Source organism: Camelina sativa, chromosome 16 (assembly GCF_030686135.1).
Source record: "Camelina sativa cultivar CO46 ecotype springtype chromosome 16, ASM3068613v1".
Lineage (NCBI taxonomy): Eukaryota > Viridiplantae > Streptophyta > Magnoliopsida > Brassicales > Brassicaceae > Camelina > Camelina sativa.
This window is the reverse complement of record NC_141895.1, coordinates 7,152,063-7,167,371: the sequence shown is the minus strand read 5'-3', so window position 1 is coordinate 7,167,371 and position 15,309 is coordinate 7,152,063. Positions and strand designations below refer to the sequence as shown.

Sequence of the window (15,309 nt, the reverse complement as noted above, 5' to 3'; positions counted from 1 at the left end):
TAAATCTGAAAAGATTTATATCCAATGAGGTAGATTTGACAAAATTCCCTTTAATAAATGGTTTTGCTTATAACATATGATAATATTGCTCTCCATATTGACATCTTCATCAATCAAGGTCTAGCTTATCCATGAAGATATTCTCTAGGGGGGGTGTATTCAACTTGACATTTTTAGTGATTTGTATAAAAGTTACAAATCCTATGTTATTTAATCATGGGTTTTAAAAAGTCTCCTGAAATACATTGTTATTCAACTGATGATTTAAAAATCAACTTTAAAATCCACTGTTATTCAAAACAGTTTGTGGATTTGGATTTTAATAAGTTTTAGCGATTTTTGTGGATTTAAGAGGTTTTGTTTAGTTAAAAATACAAAAGTCTAAATCTCATGGTTTTATGTGAGATTTAAAAGAATTTTACCATAAATCATATCAACTTCCCTAAAATCTATCAAAATTCCAAATTTTCTAAATCCTATAAAATCCTCCAAAATCATTGTTTCAATACACCCTTTAAGAACATTGCCATCCGTAAAGTCTTCCCATGAATGTCAAAGAAATAATAATGATAAAAAATAAAAAGAAGAAGAGAAGATTTAATCTTCACATAAAGTGTTTTTGGTGAGACAATTTAAGACACAGATCAGAGAAGAAATCTACAGCTGTTGTTATCTTATTGGTGTTGAGTAATAAATTTAATTCAATAACAAAAATAATATATATATTAAAAAAAAATTGAGATACTTTAAAGCAGGATAACCAATTGAGTATTGCTCTCCATCTACAAACACGAGAGATGCTTCCTAAAACTTGTTTATTTTTTTTTTCAGCACATAAATTTTGCAATTTCGATTGGTTAATATCTTTGTTGTAGTTTTCGACAATCTCAAAAGTCCAAAAAGGTATTTCAACTTATAAGATTTAGTTTGAGACATCAATTTTTTATATAGTAAATATAAAAATATATATTGTTAGTTTGAAGAAATTACTAGGCTCCCATCTTACACATCATTATTCATCTTGAAAATGAAAAATTTAGGGAGAGGGGGAGAGATGGACGCCCAAAGCAGTGAGATGAACATCAGAACTTCTTCCGTAAAACCCGATGATCTTCGAGCCTCGTCCTCCTCCAAGCACAAAGGACATACCCTCTAATACTCCTAACAGTTGCGTGTTACGGCCCTTGTGAGACCGGAACGTGATGGAGGTGATGTGACTCTCAGTGTAGGTCCCCTCGATGGCTTTAATATAGTCATCGTCATTAACTGGAAACTTTATTTTAAAAAAATTATATATATACATGGAAATGAAACTATAAAGTTAGAAAAATAAAATAAAACAAAAAATGTCACCCCATAAGTTATTCTCGAATCCCCATGAGCTGCTCCAGCTACAACTATGTTATCCTTGCAGCAGTAAGACTTGACAAAGATGATGCCATAATTATTAAAATCTACAAGTATTGTCTTCACATTTTCGAAGAAGCCATCGTCCCACTCGTCTCCTCCAACTCCAACGCTCACTTGTACTCCCCTGGGGCGTGCGAAGCGGGATTCAACCTCCTGCTGTGTGATTATACCCCTACCACTCATCGTGAACGTAGGAACTTGGACCAAACTTGGAAAATAGGTACGGTGACGAGCACAATATCGACCACTTGGTTCAACGAAATCTTTAATTTCAATTTCATGGAACTTATCTCCCTTGGCGATATAAATATAAGCTTTTCCCTCCTTGTTATAACAACATATTACAAGACTCATCAAACTTTTATAATCCTCATTGACGAAGTAACTTGGCGGGTAGGAGCTGGAGCTGAATCGTAAACTCGACCATTCAGGAACTGACACACTCATCAGATTCACCCACTCTACAGATTCTCCATCCCCATTTTTAATATTTTCTTTTGTCACCCAAATTTCAATATTCCTTTTGTAGCAATCTTGCTCTAAAAATGAAAACCGATCTTCCCTAAATATCGAAAGTGATCTAGCATCGGATGAGTTCGCGTTTTTAGTAGGCAGGATACAATAGGGTTTAAATCTCTCCGTAGAAAAGTCAAAACTTTGGATAAAATACTTACGAGACTCATGATTAATAGCAACCCAATATAAAGTTCCATTCAATGATACACTATAGAACGGCATACTTATATCCCAATCCTCGAATGCATTAATCTCGAACGATTTCCATTCATTGGATCCAAACTCGGCGACTATACCTTCCAGGGATGTTTTGTCTACAGAATAGTGGTAATCAGACCTAAAGATCTTGTAGTGCTTGTCAGCTCTACTATTGTCGTATCCCATCCCACTGAAATCTCGTGGTGCTTTCCAGTTTGAAACATTGGATCTAATCCATCTAATCTGTCCTAACCATGGGTTGTAAATCCCGAAACCTTTATTCGTAACATAAGATAATAACCCGTCGCAGTATTCGACGTGCATAATCATTGTTGAAAATACATACGAGGGAATATCTGAGGGTAAATTATACACCTCTATAGATGGACCGTCAAGATTAACGTCCACGGAACAAATCTTGGGCCCGGAAAACAAGATGAATTGTGGACGGGCGAGACCCAAATCATTGTTGAAGAACCTCCGTTCCTTGAAAATATTGTTCCATCTTTTGCAAACAGAACTAAATCGAGCGCGAATTTTTATTGGAAGGTAAGAGAGTATCTCTTCCTCCAATTCATGTGGAAGCTTCTCAGCTGGTTGCATTACTATATACTCTGTTTATGGATGAGGTTTATGATTTAAAAAAAAATGTTATATTACAATAAGATTGTATATATATAAATGGATATATCAAGATGTGTATCACAGAAATTTAATATTTACATATACTAGTAATATTACTAAATGAAAATAATAGGTGGAAAAAAAAAAATGTACTTTTGTTCAAAAATGATTATAATTAGAAGAAAGAATATATAAAATGAAATGACTATAGATATGAGACAATTAATTTTCATTGTAAAAAGAAAATATAAAGAAAATAACTTTTTTTAGATTGGATGTGAATTGACTATAGATTTGTAGCATAAAAATAATAAGTATACCACAATTTAGATAAATAAATAAATGATGGCAAATAATATCCCTCTTTAAAACATGTTTAATTTGATAAATAAATATAATTTTTTAGAAAAGTCCCTTTTTGAAAATGTCCATTTTAAAAATTACCCTTATTAAATTTGAAAATTTAATAAAATTTTATAAGATTTATAAGGTATTTATGGATGATAACTATCACTCGAAACAAAGGATTTATGGGATCCATGTTTGTGTTGTCACATATATCGTTAAGGATAATCACATATTTACTAATTACAGTTTCAGGAAGTTCAGCTTGGATGGATCCCTGTTTGTGTTGTCATCATCTCCGAACTCTGTCCAAAATTTTGCAAGGTCGTTTGCTAAACATATTTTCATGTAAACTACTGTGAAACACATACCCATGCTAGTGAATCAAACTTCCTTCCCGTTTCAATATTTCTTGGTGTAGAATTGAGAGAGTTGCTCTGATCTGATTAGTTGTTCTTGAAACTCCAATTGTTGTCACTCATGCATAGTTGTTGGTGTCAATGATTTGAATCACACTAAAGAGAGTTTCAGGAATTTGTTTATATCTATGAACTCTTGTACATCTTGGTTTCATGGATTCTTGGCTTTCATTTTCTAGCTCTAAACTTAAAGCAAGATCTTCCCATGTTTCATAGCTTAACTTTAATTTGTCTACCTGATGAGGATAATAAGAACGAGAACTAAGTTAAGTGCGTATCAGTTATGATGTTTTCACTTTTTCTTTCTTCATATTTTTGTACTAAGCTCCATGAAATTTATGTAATAATATGTTAATATAATGTTATTTGGTCAACATATATACTGCTATCTTATAATGTCACACCAAGCACTATAAGATCCAAATCATTGTAATCACAAGAGTTTCAGGCAATTGACAAAAATAGCACCAGTTTTAGTTTTTGTTCCAAACTTAGCACACACTCCTTAATATATGACAAAATTAGCACAACTTAATATTTTGGAGAATTATTATTAAAAATAATAAAACAGAGAAATATATAAAAAAACGCAGCAATCGTCGTCTTCCTTGTACACAAAACTAAAAAGTTTCCCTTTCCTTCTCGGCTTCTCCTCTCTCGTTGCAACACTTCTTCAATCTCAGATTTTAAACACAAGTCATGCTTGATTTTGGATTATGGATGTGAATCTCGATTCTCCATTATCGGATCTAGATTCAATTCTTAGGTCTGATTGCTTTGTCCGATTGAAACTAGTAAGCCTACGCCACGTTTAATTTTCTTGTAAGCTTTTCTTCCACTTTTTCGATGTTTATTGGAACTAGCGAGTACTAGATTTTGGTTAATTTCACGGGGAGTTCATATAAAGTCATGGTAAGCTACATAATCTCCGACTTTTTCTCCAGCATAATCAAATCGAAACAGTTCGTGGCGATTTGTGATTGCTTAGGTTTGATTGCTTTGTCCGATTGAAACCTCTGTTGTGATTAACTATCTTTTCTAATTTTCAGAAAGTTTCAGATTTTCGGTAGATTGGATGATTTGTGATTTGGGTCTCTCAATTTCCAAATCGGTAAGCTTCTCTTCCACCTTTTCTATGTTCATTGGATTTAACGAGTAAAAGATATATATGAAATTCAGGAAAGCTTATCTGAACTTCAGGACGACCTTCATAAGCATAGATATAGACTATGATTTGATTAGTTAGTTCTCGATTAGTATATTTAAGTTTCTCCTTTGTTAGTTAAACTTGCTTCTCTAGGATTGCCTATGAATCTTAATTTATAATAAATTCCTTCTAAGCTTCCCAAACATATACTACTTTGATAAATTATCTAGACACAACAAATATAATTAAACTCAATAGCTTGATTTTGTTGTATATCAAGTGTTTGTTTGCATATTCTGTTTTAATTGTTCTGAGTTAACTATGTGTGCTAGTTTTGCTTTGCTACTTAAGACACACTAAAATATTTGGGAATTTTATCTATTTTCTTTACAGAATGCAGGAGTTATCTACTATTGATGGTTTTGCGGAGATAAATGAAAGCTTAGCCGAGATGGGGTTTTACTACATCCAACATCACGCCCAAAATGCAGCACCAAATGTTCTTAATCTCAGCATCAACATTTTGGAGAAGTCCCGTGAAACATGCTTGCATACCGAAGACTTGGAAGATTCTATAGCCATGGTGAAACCAATGAAAAAGTGTGGTTCACCTATCATCTATATCTGTTGTTAGACATCTATGATGGTTGTGAAACATTTTTATATTGTTTTGGTACTCGTTTGATGTTTATGCACTATAAGAATGTCAAAGATTTCTATTTGACAAGTTAATAGTTGCTGAGGTAAGTGTGTTTGAGTTTGCTACAAGTTCTCTTCAATTCAGGAAGGATTCCACGAAGTTCATGAAAATTTCTTGAATTTCAGGATGACCTTCATAAAAACGTTTGGATTTTATGATGAACTTAAGGAAGGATAGATATTCACATAACACTAAAGCTTTTTTGGCTTCATGGTTTTTTTCTTCCTTTATGGTATGTTGGTGTTAGTTTGCTACTAGATTATTGCTGGATATGATTGGGTGTTTTGGGTCTATTGTTGCTGATGTTGGGATGATTTTTCATGTCATTTCTAGGTATGATAGAACAACTAAGTAAAAACACTATGTTTTAAAAGTTTAGGAAAGATTCAGTAATACTTAGGAATGACTTTTTGCAATTTAGGATGACCTCCATGAAAATCAATTATTATATGAGGATTACATCTTTAAAGTGATTTTGAATAAATCTCATAATGGTTGTATAGAATTAATCAAGGATTCCATTTATATTCAGGAATTATTCAATAATATTAGTCCATATGTTTGTTAAGTAGAATTTTTTAGGAAAGATTCTATAATATTCATGAAAATTTTCTTTGAATTCAGGAATACTTTCATGAAAAAAGTAAAAAAGGATTAAAAACAAAAAAACGGCCAGGTGGTGACGATAATGAAACTAATCTTCCTCTTCCTCCTAAGAAGAAGAAGCGTACTGTTTTTGTTTCATCATCAACATCTGGCACTAAGAAGAATCAAACCAATCTCATTAAACCCATCTCTTCTTCTTCTAGCAAGAACCAAACTAAACTTGCCAAGACCTCCATAGGTAATTCTCACAAACTTAATTCCACCAAATCTTCTTCTAACACGACTAATACCGGCTCTGAGCTCAAGAATCTCAATTCCTGAACAAAACCCACAAATTCCATAAAACCTCTTAATTCTTTGATCAATAAATCAGCAGATCTGTCCAAATTAAGCTCATCCAAAAACAAATCCACCACAAATCCTCAAGTTTCAAGCTTTCTTCACCTCTTATAGAGAATAAACCACCATTCTCAAAACCAGTGACCAAATCAAAACCAATCAAGAAAGAAATCAAACCATTTCTGCTTAACAACGAAGAAGACGAAGAGTTTGTCAGCTAATTCAAAGATCCACCAACTAAATTTCAAAGATCCTTGATCCGAGACCTAGAACGAATCTCAACCACATCCAAGAACTACATCAACAAAACCAACAAAGAGATTACTAAAAACTTCAAACCCTACTTCGGCAACAAAATTGCCTGATTCCTGAATTGAAAGCCATAAGAATCATGTGGAGAATCTCAAAATCTGAAAACGGAATTGATACACGAAGAAGAAGAACCATAGATGGAAGATTCGTCTGAAGCTTTAGCGCAAGCATTGCCGAAAACTTAACTAAAGTTTTTAAAATTGTTAAGTAAAAATTATAATTATATTGTTTAAAATAAAATAATAATAATGCTACTTTTGGAGCATGTAAATATGTGTACTAACTTTGGAAGAAAAACTTAAAATGGTACTATTATAGAGTATTTCTCTAAATTATTTGTGATCGTGCCATTATTCAACTGATAGCTATTATTATTTCTGCTTAACCTCTTATTTCTTGTCTCTTAGTAACATTTTCTTCTAGATCGAAGTTTTAAACGTTTGACAAGAGAAGTTTGTTGTTTACCGATTAAAGACATGCAAGAAAGATCTAGATTGGTGTATATTTAATTCCCGGTTCAACTTCTTTTGCTATACTGTATATTGGTCTTTTGTCAACAATTTATATTTAATTCCACTATCTTTGGGGTTATGCACATCGGGTCGTTCACCAACATAATTCAAACCAGCCAATTAAACTTAGAAAAGGTCAGCTCATGTCACACAATGATACGACCGCGTTTTAAAACAGAAAACAGGAACAAGTCCAGCACGGCGGTTTTTGAGAAACCAATTAAAAAATTGAAATTTATTTAACTCTTACGTGCCAATCCTCCAAACGCTCAGAGCAAAGCCATTGGTCATATTGTAGAGACTTGTAGAAACACCCTCATATCTTCTTCTTACCAAAACCAAAAAGTAATAAAAAGGTGATAAAAGAGAAACATAAGATCTCCGCAGAGACTTGTAGAAACACATTTATATCTTCTTCTTACCAAATGTCATAACTTGATTGGTTGATTTTTTAAAAATAAATAAAACTTAAATTAAATGATATTATGATATTAAAATATTATTTCAGAACCTATTTTTTGAGGATGACCGATAAACATGTATTTAGCGCAATAAGCTAAAAGTAAAACTATGGTTCGTTAACGTATTACACTGTTACATTTGTATTATATAAGAGATCTTCACTTTAACAATGATTTTATTTGAGTATATAATAAATGATTTTTGTTAAAATGATATTGTTCAACCATGAGGTTTAATAGTTCTTTACATCTTCTATATATTAATAGAGAAGTACATTCGAGAAAAAGCTGATGTGTCGCCGCCAGATAGCTCAGAACACTTTTTAGCAAAATACCCTTAAATTTTCTAATTAATTACAGCTCTATGCCATTGTATATATTATAAAAACAATTACTGAATAGTAATTAGATATGTCATCATTTCTCACACAAATTTAATAGTAAAGCAAATTTTACTAAAATTTACTTACAAACATACAAGTCAAAATTATATTGATTTCTTAAAATTAATATTAACATTGATTTCTTAAATCAATATAAGTAAAATATTCTAAAAACGCTAGAAAAACATATCAATTAATATAAAGTTAATAAAAATAAAGAACATATAACTGATTAACATAATCATATTACCATAATATAGTATTATTACCATAATAATTTAAATAACAAGCTTTCAATAGTTATTAAAATGGATTATAAAAAGAAGTATATTACCCCTGAAATATCTCTAACTCATTAAAAGAAACTTAATTCACAATAAATATAGATTTATATATATTCATAAATAAATATAAAAATGACAACAAATTAGGGGATATCATGATGTGTGATTATTTATATATATATATATATATATATATATATATATATATATCTAAGTATGTAAACTAATCAATCTCAACATTTAATGTGATTATATATTAAAAAAATAGAAATATTGATAACCGAATAGGAGTATACGTTCTAATTGTATATTCATTTATGTGCTATTAAAAATGAATGAGACAATAACCCTTATCATTATAAATAAACTTAGTACCCAAAACAAATCATAATATATTTAAAATGAGTGATTATTAGATTATGCAAAATTGTTATAGTAACTAGACAAAACATAAATATAAATTTGATTTTTAAAACACACAAAAATATATATTGCCATAAATTGTAACATTTTATAAATATTTTCTTTACCATGTTCACATATTTCACAAGTGAAATGTATTCTTACACAAATACGTTGATTTTGGAATTCCTATAAATTTTTTCATAATGACTTTTTTTTTGTTATAATCCGTCATTTATAGAAAATATTAACAAATCAACTAACTCAAAAGATTTAAATAGAATCAAAAATATTCAATCAATAAATTAGATTAGCTTCAGAAAAATTAGTTTAGAATTTGATTGTTACTAACATATAATAAAATTGAAAAATTAAACTACCGAGTAATTTAGTATATGTTGTTATGGTTACATAAGAAACATGCAAAATTGTTAAGATTACGAAATAAAACATAAGAAGATATGAATTTGATTTTTAAACCACACAAAAACATGCTGCAATAAATAGTAACATTTTATCAATATTTTCTCTACTAGAAAACCTCTTACACATTCAAAGATTTCAGGGTGAAACATATTTTTTACACGAAAAACGCAGCTTTGAATAAATAAATAAAAAACTTAAGTTACGTATTATATTTGACACAAACATATATTGGTTCTAGGATAATAATTTTACTTATAATAATTTTCTTTAAATCGATTTATCCTGTACATAGTGCGGGTTGTTACCTAGTTTAATATTATTGGTTATAAGATTTGTAGATGTATATTAATTTATCTTTTTTTCTATTAAAAATTAATGCTTTTAAATTATGGTAACTTGAAAAAAATTATCATTAACTCCATTATTATCCAAAATATTATTAGCATGAGGTTTCTAATAAAGTGTATTAAATTTTTTTCTTAATTAAATATATAAAATTCAGATATCATTATTTTAATTAAGATTGCATAAAAATTAATAACAAATTATCTAAATTCATCCAAAATCATCTTAAAAAATCTATTACACCTCTTAAAGAGACTAGAATATGACAGAAGTACATGTTAGAACACCAAGTATGGAATAAATTTGTAAGTAATATGTCATGCAGCATGAAAAATCGGTTTAATTTGGTATTCAAAATTAATTCAATGGTTTGGTTTTAGTTAACCCATAAACGCATTTAAATCCAATCCATTTCAATCCAATCCACTAAAATCATAAACTAATTTGACTCATTAACCCATTAATACTCAAATTATCAACTCAATAAGTTTTTGGATTGGTTTAGTTTGAGTTAATCCATTAATTTGAACCCATTTTGACATCCCTAGTCATGCTTAATATATTTTTCATTTTTAAGACAATCAAAACTGAATATACCATTACACGTTTCTTGGGCCAACTAAAGAAATATAAAAAACTAAAAACAAAATATTAGATTCAATTGCCAATTACCCTTATCTGAATACTATGCATTCAGCTACTCAGACTCTCGAGACATACGATCAAAACAAAAACACGCTTGATATTGATCTCTTTCACATCTTCCTAATTTAAATTAACCATGACTTCTTTCATTACAATAATTCACTATAATATGTTACTATTCATACTCAGTTTATTGACAGCTTCCATCGTAAAAGACTACTAGACTCTCTATTCCAAATGTGATCGTACTGAAAAATACTGGATATTTTTTTGTCAAAATAAAGAATTAGGAGGGTATTTACGTACACCACCGTGGCTCTCATTTCGGGTTGTTGAATAATGTTTTTTCATACTATGATGAAGATCAAGATTAGATGGATGGAAGTTGGAGACTCAAACTCCAGGTTCTTCCATACTATGATGAAGATCAGGAACACGTCAAATTCCATCAATATGTACTAAGACCCGATGGATCGAGATCAGTCTTCTTGGAAGATATTGAGTTATTAGTATATATGTATATAGGTTGTATACTGTATAGCTGAGTCTCCTTTAGCTCTCTATACTTATACAACATATATAGAGTATAAATACTCCCTATGTATCAGAGCAAAATTAGTTTCTCATTCGCTTTCCGCATAACAAATTTTTCAAACGCCATTGATGGCGATCTTGAGCTTCTCTTTCGTCTTATCTTCGATTTGAGCTCTCATATCTTCGGTTAAGCTTCGCTTCGGTTCTCTCTGTGATTCCCATTGATCCTTCGAAGCTCTGATTCCTTTTGTTTTCCCCTTCATCAGATGAGCGCTTCAAATCTTCAGATTTTTTCGTCTTTTGTTACGAATCTTGTTGCGATCGTCTTGTTCATCTGCTCTTCTCTTATTACCGGAATCATATTGGGTTTAATCGCGTTCCTTTTGCTTGATTGAGTTTGGGTTGTTGCCTCTTATCGCACAATCCCATTTCAGATCCAAATCATGGTTACTCCAAATCATTCGTCATCGTTACCAGCGGATCAATATGAGAATCTTATGTCCCGTTTTAAGCAAGATGATGCTCCCAGGGTCTTTGAAATAGAACAAAAGCTGAATTCTATCCAACAAGGCTCGTTGGATGTCACATCATACTATACTCTACTAGTGACCTTATGGGAGGAGTACAAAAATTATGTTGAGCTACCAGTCTGCACTTGTGGTAAATGTGAATGTAATGCAACTGCTCTATGGGAGAAGTTACAGGAACGAGGTCGTGTTACGAAGTTTTTGATGGGGCTGAATGCATCTTATGAGGCTACTCGTCGACATATTCTCATGTTGAAACCTATACCAAGCATCGAAGAAGCTTTCAACATGGTGACATCTGATGAAAGACAGAAGACCATTACACCAAAGCCTGATAGTATGATCTTCCAAACCTCTACTCCTGTACAAGATAATGTTGCTTATCCTGGTCCTCTCGATAATGTTGCGTATGCTGCTATTCAAAACAATTATCGCCCTAGAGGTTCTAGGCCATTGTGTACTCACTGTGGTCAGACTAGACATGTCATACAGAAGTGTTTCAAGTTACATGGCTATCTTTCGGGTTACATACCAGGATTCAAGAGCACTTTTGCTAACTATCAAGCGAAAAATCAGCGGAGTTCTGCACCTGTGACTCAGTTTCGAGGACATACACCTCGTCCACAGACACATTTTGTTGCTAATGTGGTCACTGACCAAACTCCATCTTATCCACAACCTACTCCTGCTCCCGCTGTCAATCTTGATATGAGTGCTCTAACTGGTGAACAGATACAAACCTTGATTCAACAACTGAATGCTCAGGTTAAAACTTCAGAGAGTCCAGTTTCATCTTCTCAAGTCTCTTCCATCACAGAACATGGTGCTATGGCTATTCAATCTTCCTCTGGTAGTTTTCTATCCTTTCCCTCTAGATTTCCATCTTCCTCTTTACGCTTTGAGAACAACCGCCTTACTTTTCAACATCAATGCTTATCATCTCTATCCAAACACATTCCTCATGGTAGTTGGATCATAGATACTGGAGCAACTAGTCATGTTTGCTCTGACTTGATATTTTTTAGTGAAACAGTTACTGTCACTGGTGTCACAGTCTCATTACCGAATGAGGCTAAGGTGGATATCACACATTGTGGTTCTGTTCAGCTTACAAAAACACTCATTTTGCATAATGTTTTGCATGTACCATCTTTCAAATTCAATCTCATTTCCTTTAGTAGTCTTTTACAACATAATCAGGGTTCAGCTCATTTTTTCCCTGATTCTTGTTATCTTCAGGAGTCTATTCAGGGCTTGATGATTGGTAAAGGCTACTTGTTGCATAACCTTTATGTGCTGCATCTCGATACATCATCCTCTCTCATCTCACCGTCTTCGTCATCTGCATCACCGTCTTCGTCATCAGCATCTCCTCATTTCACTGGATCCTTGGAAGTCGATGGACATCTTTGGCACCAACGCCTTGGACATCCATCTCCTGACAAGTTAAAGCTTCTTACTGGTACTTTGTCTCTATCTAGTTTTAAGAACGACGTTCCTTGCTCTGTATGTCCTCTAGCTAAGCAGAAATGTTTACCGTTCTTTTCTAATAATCTCTTGTCTTCTCTTCCATTCGATTTAGTTCATCTAGATATATGGGGACCCTTTTCTGTTGAATCTATAGACGGATATAAATACTTTCTTACAATTGTTGATGATTGTAGTAGAGCTACCTGGATTTACCTTTTAAGGAATAAAAATGATGTTGTCTCTATCTTTCCTGCCTTTGTGAAGTTTGTTTTTACCCATTATAATGCAAAGATTAAAAAAAATTAGGAGTGACAATGCCCCTGAACTAGCTTTCACTGATCTAGTTAAGACTCATGGTATGATACACCAGTTTTCCTGTTCCTATACTCCCCAACAAAACTCTGTTGTTGAGAGGAAACACCAACACCTCCTTAATGTTGCTAGAGCTTTCTTTTTCCAGTCAAATGTTCCTCTAGCTTACTGGACAGATTGTCTTCTCAGAGCTGTTTTTCTTATCAATAGGACCCCTTCACATTTGCTACAAAACCGTGCACCTTATGAAATCCTTAATCAAAAGAAACCAGATTACTCATTTTTACGTTCTTTTGGCTGTCTTTGTTATGTCTCTACTTTAACCAAAGATTGTCACAAGTTTAGCCCTCGTGCTGATAAGTGTGTTTTCCTAGGATATTCTTTTGGTTATAAGGGTTACAAGGTACTTCATCTAGATGACAATCGCATTACAGTTTCTCGCAATGTTATTTTTCATGAAAATGTTTTTCCTTTCTTTGACAATCAGACTACACATGACTCATCTGATCCTTTTCATACGTCCATATTGTCATTGGATATTCCTCATACAGTAGACTATTTTCATACTCCTGCATCTCATACATCTAATCCTGCACATGCATCCACAAACATAAACTCCACTGGTGACTCTTTTGATGATGATGAGACTGTGTCCCCCGAGACGACCATTGTTTCACCATCAAATGTCAGGCCCAAACGATCATCCAAAGCACCAAATTATCTTTCTGACTATCACTGTTCTCTTAACCAAATTTCTTCATCTTTATCTCCTTCATGTTCTCTTACCACAAAAAACTTACCACTCCTTATCCTTTATCATCCTATATTAGCTATTCTAATCTCAAACCGACCTATAGGTCCTATATCCTATCTGTTACTTTAGAAACAGAACCTAAAAATTTCCAACAAGCCATAGCATCCCTGCGATGGACTGAGGCTATGAATGTGGAATTGGGCAACATGGAGCGTACCCAGACTTTCAATGTTGTTTCACTCCCACCTGGTAAGAATGTTGTAGGGTGTAAGTGGGTCTACACAATAAAATACTACACAGATGGTTCTGTAGAGCGGTATAAGGCTTGCCTAGTTGCAAAAGGGTTCACAAACAGGAGGGCGTCGATTACTTTGATACTTTCTCACCTGTTGCTCGTCTTGCTAGTGTGAAACTGATCTTGGATTTAGCAGCTAAGAAGGGTTGGAGCCTTACTCAAATGGATGTCACCAGTGCCTTTTTGCATAGCGAGCTTGATGAAGAAATCTATATTAGTCTTCCCCAAGGTTACACACCTTCTTCTGGTACTTTACCACCTAATGCAGTTTGCAAACTCAACAAGTCCATCTACGGGTTAAAGCAAGCTTCTCGACAGTGGTACAAATGTTTTTCAAAGGCTCTGCTTGATGATGGTTTCTCACAGTCGTATGCTGACAACACTTTGTTTGTCAAAGAAGAAGGTACCTCATATATAGCTCTAATCGTCTATGTGGATGACATTTTAATTGCAAGTAATAATGATGAAGATGTTGCTTCTCTCAAAGCTTGCCTAGCAAAACAGTTCAAGACAAAGGATTTAGGTCATGCGAAATTCTTTCTAGGCTTAGAGATAGCCAAGAATTCAGATGGCATTTCGGTTTGCCAGAGAAAATACTGCTTGGACTTGTTAGCTGATAGTGGTTTATTAGGTTGCAAACCTAATTCTGTTCCCATGGATCCTAAGGTTGAACTCACAAAGGAAACCAGAACTTTGTTATCTGATGAACGACCCTACAGAGAATTGATTGGCAGGTTATTATACTTGTGTATCACGAGGCCTGACATCACCTTTGTTGTTCACAAGTTAAGCCAGTTCCTTTCGTGTCCTACGGATGTGCATTTTCAAGCTGCTCGCAATGTCCTCAAGTATTTGAAGAACAATCCAGGCCAAGGACTCTTTTATTCTGCATTTTATGAGGTTTGCCTCAACGGGTTTTCGGATGCTGACTAGGGAACTTGTAAAGACTCACGAAGGTCGATTTCTGGTATGTGCATCTTTCTTGGAACCTCACTTATATCCTGGAAGTCGAAGAAACAGGACATCGTAAGTTCAAGCAGCACAGAGGCTGAGTATCAGAGTATGGCTCAAACAACCAAGGAACTATTGTGGTTTAGACAAATACTCCAGGACTTACGCATCACACCAGTTTCACAGGCCAAGTTGTTCTGCGACAATAAGTTGGCTCTTCACATAGCAAACAACGATGTCTTTCATGAAAGAACAAAGCATGTGGAGATCGACTGCCACACTACGCGAGATCAGGTTAAGAATGGTTTTCTTAAACTATTCCATATCTCCTCCGCGAATCAACTGGCTGACATTCTTACAAAATCACTCCATCCTGGTCCTTTCCATCATCT

At 33.3% G+C, this 15,309-nt stretch overlaps 1 protein-coding gene and 2 long non-coding RNA genes across 4 annotated transcripts; 2 read left to right on the top strand and 1 right to left on the bottom strand.

Moving 5' to 3' along the window:
• Positions 1-801: 801 nt before the first annotated feature.
• LOC104753469 (jacalin-related lectin 38-like) lies at positions 802-2,764 on the bottom strand. Of its 2 annotated transcripts, none has more exons than XM_010475719.3 (2): positions 1,354-2,764; positions 802-1,273 (listed from the first exon to the last, which is right to left on the bottom strand). In XM_010475719.3, the coding sequence occupies exons 1-2, from the start codon at positions 2,725-2,727 to the stop codon at positions 1,037-1,039; spliced, it is 1,611 nt and encodes a 536-aa protein (XP_010474021.2). In that variant the 5' UTR covers positions 2,728-2,764; the 3' UTR covers positions 802-1,036. The 2 variants fall into 2 exon arrangements, with proteins under 2 accessions (XP_010474021.2, XP_087349499.1); XM_087493373.1 differs by having other exon boundaries at positions 802-1,266.
• A 498-nt stretch (positions 2,765-3,262) lies between these two features.
• On the top strand, positions 3,263-3,890 carry LOC147925226 (uncharacterized). Its single transcript, XR_015583515.1, has 2 exons — positions 3,263-3,417; positions 3,515-3,890. It is a non-coding gene; the product is annotated as an uncharacterized LOC147925226 (long non-coding RNA).
• A 232-nt stretch (positions 3,891-4,122) lies between these two features.
• On the top strand, positions 4,123-5,424 carry LOC147925225 (uncharacterized). The gene is made up of 3 exons (XR_015585445.1): positions 4,123-4,424; positions 4,562-4,623; positions 5,053-5,424. It is a non-coding gene; the product is annotated as an uncharacterized LOC147925225 (long non-coding RNA).
• The last annotated feature ends 9,885 nt before the right edge of the window (positions 5,425-15,309 follow it).

Excerpts from the sequence above, each read along its gene's own strand:
- LOC104753469 (XM_010475719.3), bottom strand. The coding sequence starts at position 2,727 with ATGCAACCAGCTGAGAAGCTTCCACATGAATTGGAGGAAGAGATACTC. Across the intron at positions 1,274-1,353 it reads ATTCGAGAATAACTTATGGG|TTTCCAGTTAATGACGATGA; the intron begins GTGACATTTTTT and ends TTTAAAATAAAG.